Here is an 11844-nt window from a genome sequence, read left to right as displayed (position 1 = left end):
ATCCAGAATAAGTACCCATGAACAGGGGTGAATTTAATTTGTTCACATTTAATGTTGATTTCTGAAGTTGTTTCCAAAAGGAAGTTTGAGCTTTTTTAACTATGTTCTGCTTTCGCTGAGGAAATCTCCGTGGTTAGAAAAGGGAAAGGGGTATGACTCACTGGGGACCAGTCTCTCTTGCATGATAATCATGCCTGTCCCCTGGTATCTCTCAATCAGTTGAACTCAAGGCTAAGCTTCCACGGTTCTTACATCTGTGGAACACCTGGGAGGCAGAAGAGAGATAGGTCTCCTTTGCTGTTGTTTTAACTCAGGTGGAATTGAGACCACATGTGGATTAGTCTCAGCATTCCGGAGCCTGAGACTGCAAGGATGACAAATCCAGAGCTCTGTGGATCCAGCAAGGTAGGAGCACTGGTTGGCATCTTACTTGTGATGCTTCTCAGTTGGATAAACGGGAAACCTGGGTGAGCCAGGAGCTGCCCTCAGGGTTTTATTTATATCTCTGGGTCAGAATAGAAAAGGTAATATGGTGAGACCAGTGCAGCCATAGAAACACTGGGGTGAGTTTGTTTTGTGGCCATGCGTTTCTTTATCATATGAACATGATGCACCCACTTTGCAAGCAAAGGAATGTTGGAAGAGGCTCAGGGTATCTACAAAGTGCTCTTCCAATGGTCAGGTCATTGACTGAACACCTACCTGGAGGTAAGCTCAGTGTAGGCACTGGGATTCAGGGATGGAGAAGACACGGATTCCATCGTGGGGAAGTGGGTTCCTTCAGTGTTTATGGAACAGCTACAATGTACCTAGGATTCTGCTGAGACAGTTAGGGAAGAAATTATCCCCTGTAATTAATTAATTCATTTTAGCCACATTTATTGTATGTTATTTCTTGGTAGGCTCCTCAGTAGGCACTGGAGACAGAATGGTGAGCAAGATATAATCCCTGCCCTCACATAAGACATAAGACAATGATAATTTAGTGTGGTAAGTGCTGTGATCTCAAAAATACTCTGAGGAAAGAGGGGCCACTGATTATCAGGTTTTATCGATTGGTTTGTTGATTCTCTTCTCCAAAAAAATCCAAGACAGCACAGGGGATGGGACATAATTTATCCTGGAATGGGGCTGGGAGCACATTTAATACATTTAGTACAGTTAACACCTGTAAGGTAGGTGTTATTATCTCCATGTCACATTGAGGACATTATGTTTCTGAGAAGTAAAATAACTTTCTAGATGTCACAGTGAATCTATGTGAAGAACCCTGGATGGGAACCCAGGACTCTAGGCTCCTAGCAGTGCTTTCTTCCATGAACAGCCTCTTAGTAAAATTCCTCTGCTGATCTAAGGAGGTGAGACTCGTCTCTGGCCCTGCTCGTTGCTCTGTGATTTAAACCCTCTCAGTGATTTCCTTCTGGCTCATGGTCCTGAATCATCTGGCCTTGTCCTAAAACTGAAGGAAGCAGCTTTGTGGTATGACAGAAATTCATCTGACCCCTGGTCCAAGGGTTGTGTTGTGAGGGGTAGTGCTGACACATACAGACCTCAGCCACCTTGAAGGAGTCCGGCATGATGGGGAGGCCTTCACATCAGTCCCTGAGCAGTCACTGTGATGCCCTGAGTGTCTGGAGGTCTGGGATGGAGAGAGAAGGACTTGGCAGAGCCTGAGTGGACCCTCCCATGGGCTGATTCAGAGCTTTGTCACGATTTGGAGGTATGAGTGAAGGAAATGAAGGTACCATTAAGGAGAAGAACTTAGAAGGGAATAAGCTATACCCTTGGAAAGGGACAAGGTAACCCACTGACCAAGTGTAGAAGGAGAGAATTTGGAGGTGAGGCAGAAGTAAGAGGGCAGTGAGAGTCAACATAGCTACCGATAGGACATCTCTTCGGAAGATCCTGAAGGGGGTCTGAAGGCTGTGTGGAGAGGTTTTCTTAATGCTTTCTGAAAACCAAGGCCAGACAGGGAGAGAGAGAAGGGGGTTGAAGGAAATCTGCAGGTTAAATCAATTAAAACCATTCAGCAGTAACAGAAATGCATCTAAAAAATGGAGCTAGTAACTCTGTCCTCGCTGCACCACATGATTCTTGCAGATCCCAAAAGAGGCACTAATCGCATAAACTTTCCTTCCTGGCTCTGGTTCCATAGGTGATTTTACTTTCCATTTGAATAAGATCCCTGGTGATTTCCCATTGTCTGCAGGATAAACTCAGAAGTCCTTAACTTTCCTTCATAAACTGGTCCCAGACTATATCCCCAGGTTTTTCTTTTGCTATTACCCCCTTTACTCTAGCCACACACAATGAACTCTCACAGTTTTGTACTTGCTCTTCTGCCTTCTTGGAATGCTCTTCCTTCTACACATAACTCTTACTCTTCTTTTGATACCCAGCTCACAAACTTCACAGATGTGCCTGGGTTTGTTACATAATTCCCCCACTCATGTTAATGAAGAGTCTCTTGTTTCGTATCCTTTCAGATCACCCCACCCAACTTACTATCTGATGGTGGTGACTTCATGGCTAACTCACATAATGTCACTGAATTCATTTTTCTGGGACTTTCTCACAATCAGGAGGTGCAGAGAGTTTGCTTTGTGATATTTCTGCCCTTGTACATGGCAATTGTGGTGGGGAATTTCCTCGTTGTAATCACTGTGATGACCAGCAGAAGTCTTGGCTCCCCCATGTACTTCTTCCTCAGCTACCTGTCCTTCGTGGAGATATGCTACTCCTCTACTACAGCCCCCAAACTCATCTCTGATTTGCTGACTGATCAGAAATCTATATCTCTGTGGGGCTGCCTGACACAGCTTTTTTTTTTTCACTTCCTTGGTGGTACTGAGATGTTCCTGCTCACCATGATGGCCTATGACCGCTATGTGGCCATCTGCAAGCCCCTCAACTACACCACCATCATGACCCAGCAGGTATGTGCCATCCTGGTGGGAATTGCATGGTTGGGGGGCTTTGTGCATTCCTTTGCCCAAATCCTTCTCACCTTTCACTTGCCCTTTTGTGGCCCCAATGTGATCGATCACTATTTCTGTGATGTGCTTCCACTGCTCAATCTTGCCTGCTCTGACACCTTCCTCATTGGTCTGCTGATTGTTGCCAATGGGGGCACCCTGTCTGTCATCAGCTTTGTGGTCCTCCTCGTCTCCTATGTGGTCATCTTGCTCCATCTGAGGAACCAGAGCTCTGAAGGGAGGCTCAAGGCCCTCTCCACCTGTGTGTCCCACATCACTGTGGTTGTCTTGTTCTTTGGGCCCCTCGTCTTCATCTATCTGAGGCCTTCTGCCACTCTGACTGTGGACAAGATAGTGGCCGTGTTCTACACGATGGTCACTCCCCTCCTCAACCCTGTCATCTACACCCTGAGAAATTCTGAGTTTAAGAATGCCATGAAGAAGCTGTGGGTCAGGACAATGAGACCAGATGATGGTTGGGGCTGAGTACTGGATCCCTGAATTTAGAATGGGGCTGTGTCCAAATCAGATACCTGAGGGAATCATATGGGATGAAGGACATTTCACAGCATGTGTTAGTTATAGAGTTATTCTAACTGGTACCCATCTCCAAAAATTTCAGTTTAAATTCCTGTAAAAGATTTTCTCTTTTGGCTTTAAATAATATTACAAGCCATTTTTTCTATTTTTAGATATTTAGGTTGTTTCCAATTCTTATTACTATAAATAATATTGTGGTCAATAGTTTTTCTGTGAGAGTGATTTTGACAGCACGGAACACTGTCATTAAACATATTTTATGAGAAATAGGATGTTAACCTAGTGTCAAAGTATCTCCCCACAAAATGCTTATCAATTATAATTTTATAAAAATAAATTATAATTTTATAAAATGTTACTTTGAAATGGAGAAACCTGGAAAATACCCCCATAAACAATTGATCAAACTTAACTTCCCCATAATGGGACATATTGATGTCTTTTGCTTCCTTATATGATGCACCTGTGAAGCACACAATATCATATCTCTGGTATTTCTAACATATCTGAGTTTAATCACATAAAAAACACACAGAAAGTATGTAAAATCAAGAACATTCTAGAAGATTACTTACCTTTACTCTTCATAAGTGTCAAAGTCATGAAAGAAAAAGAAAGAATGAGGAGCTGTTTCGGATTAAAGCAGATTAAAAATACATGATAAGTAAATGCAACACATGATCCTGGACTGGATCTTGGACTAGATCAAGGACATTAGTGGCACAAAAGGTCTGCAGATTAGATAATAGAATTATGTCTAACTTCTTGATCTGATAACTGTACTGAGCACAGGTCTGAAAATGAATTTGGTTTTAGGAATTAGTCACAAGTATGTAGAGATAAAGAGGCATTAAACTCTGCAACTGATTCTCAATCAAGTCAGAGGAAATATCTGTCTGCCCATCTGTCTGTCTATCTATCTATTGAGGGAATGACTGATAGAGAGAATGTGGAAAAATATTAACATTTGAGGAATTGGATTAGGGGTATACAGTAATTATCTGTAGTGTTATTTCAAGTCTTTTTACATCAGAAATTATTTTTAAATGAAAAGGTGAAATATTTTCAAATTTCATAGACATCTTGCTATTGTTTAATTCGCATTTTTCCTTTTTTTTGTGAGTGGATGCTTTCATGTGTAATTGACCTTAAGTCATTTTACAACCTTTTCAATGTTTAAATGTGTTTCATTTCTACATAGTAAAATCTATCAGTTTTGCTTATTTATTTTTTCCATTGCTTTTGTGTTTAGAATATCCTAAACCATTAAATATGTTTTTTTAATTTTAAAAAATACTTAAATTTTTATTTCATTTTGTGAACAATGCATAATAATATTTAAAAAAATAACAAAATAAAAAGTATATGGTAAAAAGTTTTGTTCCCTTCCTTCCTTATTCCTTACATCCCATCTCCCATTATCCCAACAGATAAACAATTTTCTTAATCTCTGTTTTCCTTTCAGAGTTTCCTTAAACAAATATAAGCCTGTCTGTGTATGTGTCTGCATATATAGCTACTAAAAACCACAAAAGAAGAGTTTAACAAATAGAAGGACATGTCATTTTTCAGACTGAGAAGACTCAACATCACTAAGATGTCAATTCATTCTAAATAAATTTATAAATATAAGGTGACTTCGATAACAATAATAGCAGGCTTTTTTTGGGGGCAGGATAAGGGATCAAGGACAGATTTAAAACTAATTTTAAAGTTTGTGTGGAAAGACAGTAGCTGGGGGAACTTTGAAAATGAAGAGAAATGAGAAGAAACTAGCCCACCAGATATCAAACATGCCATACAACTTCAAAAATAAGAAACAATGGGGTCTCAGCTATTCCAGAAGCCATAAAGGCTGATGATGATAATTAACTACATAACATACAAAACATGTATCTGTCAAAAAAACATCATTAACAAAGTCAAGGAACAAATGAAAAGCTGGGGAGGGAACATATTTACAAATTCATATCAGAAAGAACTCATCTCTATACATAAATCCTTCTTAGAACATAATAAAAAGAACCAAAACACAAATCTGGGAAAATTTAGGAACAGAGTTCACAGAAAATACAAATTTCTTTAAATATACAAAAAGATGTCTGACCTCAGCCAAAATAAATGAAATTATACCCAACATAAACTTTCCCATCTCTAGCACTCCCAAGAAAATCCTTCAGTGGGATTAATCACATTCACAAGGTTCTGCTACCATCACCATCATACATTACTAGAACTTTCTTCCTACACCCATTATGCATTGACACCCACTCCTTCTCTCCAGGCCTGGTATCCTGTATACTATTTTCTTTTTCTATGAGTTTACATATTCTAGCTATTTCATATAAGTGGAATCATACAATATCTATCCCTTTTGCCTGAATTATTCACTCAATGACTGTATCAAGCTTCATCCATTTAGTGGCATATATCATAATTTCACTGCTTTTTAAAGCTGAGTAATATTCCATTGTATGCATATACCACCTTTCATTTACACTTTCATCTGCTGAAAGACTTTGAGGTAACCCCTACCTTCTGGCTATTCCAAATAGTGCTGCTATGAATTCCGGTGTACAAATATCTGTCAGATTCTCTGCTTTCAGTTCTTTTAGGTATATCTTTTGGGTTGGATTCCTAGGACATATGGTAATTCTGTTTCACTTAGTGAGGAACCACCAAACTGTTTTCCACAGTGGGTCACCATTTTACATTCCCACTGCAGTGTACAAGTCTTCTTATTTCTCTGCATCCTCTCCAGCACTTATTATTTTCCTTTTTTTTTTTTGATAATAACCATTCTTATGGGTGTGAGGTGGTATTTCACTGTGGTTTTCATTTGCATCTGCCTAATGACCACTGAAGTTGAGAATCTCTTCATGTGCTTATTGGCCTTTTGTATATCTTCTTGAAGATATGTCTAGTCAAGTACTTTGCCCATTTTTTAATTGAGATTTTAATGTTTTTGTTCTTGAGTTATAGGAGCCCTTTATATATTCTTGATATAAAGCCCTTATCACATATGTAATAACCAACTGTTTTCTTCCATTTTGTATGTTGTCTACTCAATTTCTGAATAATGATCTTTAATGCACAAAGATCATTTTGATTTAATTTAGTTTACATATTTTCTCTTTTGTTGCTCATGTTTTATGTGTAAAGTGTAAGAATCTGCTGCTCTATACAAGTATCTGCAGATATTTCCCTGTCTTCTTAGAGTTCTATAGTTTCACCTCTTACGTTTTACTCTTTGATCCATTTTGAGTTAACTCTTTTATATTGTGTGAGTTTGGGGTCCACTTTCTTTCTTGCATGTGGATATTCAGTTTTCTAAGAACTATTAGTTAAAAGGACTATTTCTTCATTAGCTATTAAGGAAATGCAAATCAAAACCACAATGAGATATCATCTCATACATATTAGAATGGCTGATTTAAACAAACAGGAAACTATAAGTGTTGGAGAGGATGTGGAGAAAGAGGAACAATTATTCCCTGCTGGTGGGAATGTAAAATTGTAGAGCCACTGGGGAAGACAGTTAGCAGTTCCTCAGGAAGCTAAGTATAGAATTACCATATATTTGGCAATCCTGCTACTAGTAAAGGCCCAGAAGAATTGAAAGCAGGGAAGGAAACAGCTACTTGCACACCAATGTTCATAGTGGCATTATTAACAGTTGCCAAAAGATGGAAGCAACCCAAGTTCCCATCAACTGATGAATGGATAAACAAAATGTGGTATATTCAAAACTGACTGTGTTTTAAAATTTCAACTTCAACATGATACCAAGGGAAGAGATGTCTATTTGGTGCAGGATCTGTATTTTTTAAACAGTATAACTCTACAGTCAGTTTGTTCAAACACCACAATTACATGGAACTCTGAATAGGAAGTGAGATATGGTAGGTTTGTATAGGTTAGAGTGAAATAGTGACACATCCCAAAGTAATTTGGGTAGAGAATAAAAATATATTTGCAGGACCCCCCTGAGGAGCTGGGGGAAAATGTGGAAGTGTTGGATTTCCTCACCTGGACTGATGCTGATGTTCTCACAAACATTGAGGACTGGTGGTTTCATGTGCCGAGCCCTCTATCATGGGACTTACCCTTACGAAGCTCATTACTGCAAAGGAGAGGCTAAACTTGCATATAATTGTGCCTAAGTGTCTCCCCGTAAGTACCTCTTTGTTGCTCAGATGTGGCCTCTCTCTCTCTCCCTCTCTCTCTCTCTCTCTCTCTCTCTCTATCTATCTATCTAAGCCACCTCAGCAGGTGAACTCACTGCCCTCCCCCCTACGTGGGACCTGATTCCCAGGGGTGCAAATCTCCCTGGTAACGCAGGATTTGACTCATGGGCATGGATCTGGACCTGGCATCATGGGATTGAGAATATCTTCTTGACCCAAAGGGGGATGCAAAATGAAACGAAATAAAGTTTCAGTGGGTGGTTAAGAGATTCCAAATGAAGTCAAGAGGTCACTCTGGTGGACATGCTTATGCAGTATATAGATAATACCTCTTAGGTTTTAATGTATTGGAATAGCTAGAAGTAAATACCTGAAACTATCAAACTCCAACCCAGTAGTCTGGACTCCTGAACAGGATTGTATAACAATATAGATTAAGGGTGACAGTGTGATTGTGAAAACTTGTGGATCACACTCCCTTTATCTAGTGTGTGGATGGATGAGTAGAAAAATGGGCACAAAAACTAAATGAAAAATAGGGTGGGATGGGAGGGATGATTTGGGTGTTCGTTTTTACTTTCATTTTTTATTCTTATTCTGATTCTTTCTAGCGTAAGGAAAATGTTCAAAAATAGATTGGGGTGATGAATGCATAACTATAAGATGGTACTATGAACAGTTGACTGTAAACCATGGATGACTGTATAGTATGTGAATGTATTTCAATAAAACTGAATTTAATTTTAAAAAATGTGGCATATATATACAATGGAATATTATTCAGCTGTAAGAAGGAGTGAATTCCTAATGCATGCAACATGGATGAAACTTGAGGACATTACACTAAGTGAAATAAGCCAGACACAGAAGGACAAATATTGTATGATCTCACTGATATGAACTAATTAGAATAAGAGTTTAATCTAAAATATAGGTTACCAGGGATAGATTGGGGTTAGAGAATGAGGAGTTGATTCTTAATTTGCACAGAATTTCTATTGAGGTTGATTTTAAAGTTTTGGAAATGGATGGTGGTGTTGGTAGCACACTATCGTGAGTGTAATTAATAGCATTGAATTATATATGTGAATGTAGATAAAAGGAAAATCTTGGGATGTATATATTCCTAGGATAAAAATTAAAAGAGGGTCTCTCAGCTCCTGTGCATTCTTGTTTTTTTCTCCCAGGATGTTTCTCTCTAAGCACCTGGGGGTCCTGTCTTAGCATAGCCCTGGGCAAACTCTGGGCTTCATCTCTCTTAGCTTCTCCGGAGCAAACTCTGGGCTAGGAAAAGTCTGCTTCCAGCAGTCATCTCCAAAATGTCTCTCTCAGCTGCAGCACTGAGCTTCTTTTCTCTGAGCTCTTATAGGGCTTCAGTAAACTAATCAAGATCCACACTGAATGTGTGGGGCCACACTCCCATGGGAATAATCTAATCAAAGTTATTACCCACAGTTGGGTGGGTCACATCTCCATGGAAACAACCTAATCCATAGAGTCCAACCTAATCAACACTAATATGTCTGCCCCTATAAGATTGCCTTAAAGAACATGGCATTTTAGGGGACATAATACATCCAAACCGGCACATGTGGATTCCAAATGCTTTCTTCTCTTGAGTAGGTTGTCTTATCATTTTATTGACAATCTGTTTTGATGTGCAAAGGTTTTAATTTTAAGGAGTTCCCATTTATCTATTTTTCCCTTTGATGTTTGAGCTTTAAGTGTAAAGTCTAAGAAACCAAGGCCGACCGTAAGGTCTTCACAATGCTTCTGTATAGTATATATATATAGTATATATATATAGTATATATATAGTATATATATATAGTATATATATAGTATATATACATATATGTATATAGTATAGTCCTAGTTCTTTTATTTATGTATTTGATCCATTTTAAATTAAATTTGTATACAAATGTGAAACACAGGCCTTCTTTCATCCTTCACATATGGATATTCAGTTTTCCCAGCACCATTTGTTGAAGTGACTATTCTTTCCCAGTTGAGTGGACCTGGCATCTTCTTCAAAAATCAATTGATGATAGATGTGAGGGTCTATTTCTGAATTCTCAATTAGATTCCATTTGTCAGTTTATCTATCCTTATGCCACTACCATGCTTTTTTCACCATTTTAGCTTTGTAATATTCTTTAAAGTCAAAAGTGTGAGTTCTCCTATTTTGTTCATCTTTTTCAAGGTGTTTTTGATTATTTAGGGCCACTTACCCATCCAAATAAATGTGATAGTTGGCCTTTCCATTTATGCAAAATGGACTCTTGGGAATTTATTCAGACTGTACTGTATCTGTAAATCGTTTGGGTAGAATGGACATCTTAATGATATTTAGTCTTCCAATTCATGAACATGTAATGTCCTTCCTTTTATTTAGGTCATGTTGTTTTCTTTCAGCAATGTTTTGTAATTTTCTGCGTACAAGTCCTTTCCACCGTGGTTAAATTTATTCCTAGATATTTAATTCCTTTATTTGCTGTTGTAAATGGAATTTTTCTTCATTTCCTCCCCATATTGTTCATTACTAATGAATTTTCCATCTCTTTGTGTATCCTGCCAATTTGATGAACTTGGTTTTTAGCCCTAGTAACTTTGTTGTAGATATTTTGGAACTTTCTAGGTATATGATCAGATCATCTGCAAAAAATGAAAGTTTTACTTCTTCCTTTCTGATTTGGATACCTTTTATGTCTTTTTCATGCCAATAGCTCAAGCTAGAATTTCTAGTACAATGTTGAATAACTGGTGATAGTGGGCAACCTTGTCTTGTTCCAGGTCTTAGAGGACAAGCTTTCAGTCTTTCAATATTGTGTATAATATTAGCTGTGAACTTTTCATATATGCTCTTTATCATGTAGATTAAATTTCTTCTTTTCCTATATTTCTGTTTTAATCAAGAAATGAGCATGGATTTTGACTAATGCTTTTTCTGCATGAATTGATATGATTGTGTGTGTTTTTTGCTTTGTTTTGTTAATGTGGTGTAATACATTAATTGATTTTCTTGTGTTGAACCACCTTTGAATAACTGAGATAAGACATACTCGATCATGATGCATTATCCTTTAAATGTGGTAATGGATTCAATTTTTGAGTATTTTCTTGAGGACTTTTCCATCTATATTCATAAGAGAAATTGGTGAGTAATATTCTTTTCTTGTAGTATCATTATTTGGGTGTGGTATGAGGGTGATGTTTGCCTCATAGAATGAGTTATGTACTGTTCCCTTCTCTTCAATTTTTTGGAAGAGTTTGGGCAATATTGATATATTTCTTGGAATGATTCCACTGAAATGATCCCAGTGATTGCCTCATGTATTTTGGGGCACCATGGTTAGGTGCAATAAATATTTACTATTTTTTTTTCTTCTTGGTGGATTGCCACTTTTGCTAACATGTAGAGTCCTTCTTCATCTCTTATAACAGCTTTGCATTTAAAGTCTATTTTGTCCAATATTATTATAGCTACCACAGTTCTTCTTTGGTTACTACTATGCATGGAATAACTTTTTTCCATCCTTACAGTTTCAACCTATTTGTATTTTTGGGTCTAGGGTGAGTCTCTTATAAACAACATATAGCTGGATCACACTTTTTTTTTTTTTATCAATTCTGCCAATCTCTATCTTCTGATTGGGGAAATTTATCCATTAACATTCAATGTTATTACTGTAAAGACAGTACATACTTCAGCCATTTTATACTTTCTTTTTATATGTCATATCTTTTTTGTCTCTCATTTTACCCTTTTTGTCAACCTTAATTAATTTTAATTTTTTAAACTACTTCAAGCCACTCTCTCCTGTCTTTTCCCTTCAGCCTGCAGAACTCCCTTTAAGATTTCTTGTAGGTCAAGTCTCTGGTTAACAAACTATTTAAATTTCTCTTCATTGGTGAATATTTCATACTCTCCATTTTTCTGGGACATTTTTGCTGGATAAAGAATTTTTGGCCAGCAGTTTTTCAGTATCTTAAATATATCATACTATTATCTTCTTGCTTCCATAGTCTCTGATGAGAAAATGGCACTAGTCTTATTGTGGATCCCATGAATGTGGCAAATTGCTTTTCTCCTACTGCTTTCAGAATCCTCTCTTTATCTTTGGCATTTCTGATTAGTG

General features: G+C 37.6%; 1 protein-coding gene across 1 annotated transcript; it reads left to right on the top strand.

Annotated features, from left to right (window-relative positions):
* Positions 1-2525: 2525 nt before the first annotated feature.
* Positions 2526-3461, top strand: LOC119536877 (olfactory receptor 4X2-like). Its single transcript, XM_037839585.1, has one exon. It carries the CDS (start codon positions 2526-2528, stop codon positions 3459-3461), a length of 936 nt encoding a protein of 311 aa, XP_037695513.1.
* Positions 3462-11844: the final 8383 nt, after the last annotated feature.

Source organism: Choloepus didactylus, chromosome 6, assembly GCF_015220235.1.
Source record: "Choloepus didactylus isolate mChoDid1 chromosome 6, mChoDid1.pri, whole genome shotgun sequence".
In the NCBI taxonomy this organism is placed as follows: Eukaryota; Metazoa; Chordata; class Mammalia; order Pilosa; family Megalonychidae; genus Choloepus; species Choloepus didactylus.
The sequence above is the reverse complement of the archived record's forward strand: the minus strand, read 5'-3'. Positions and strand labels throughout refer to the sequence as shown.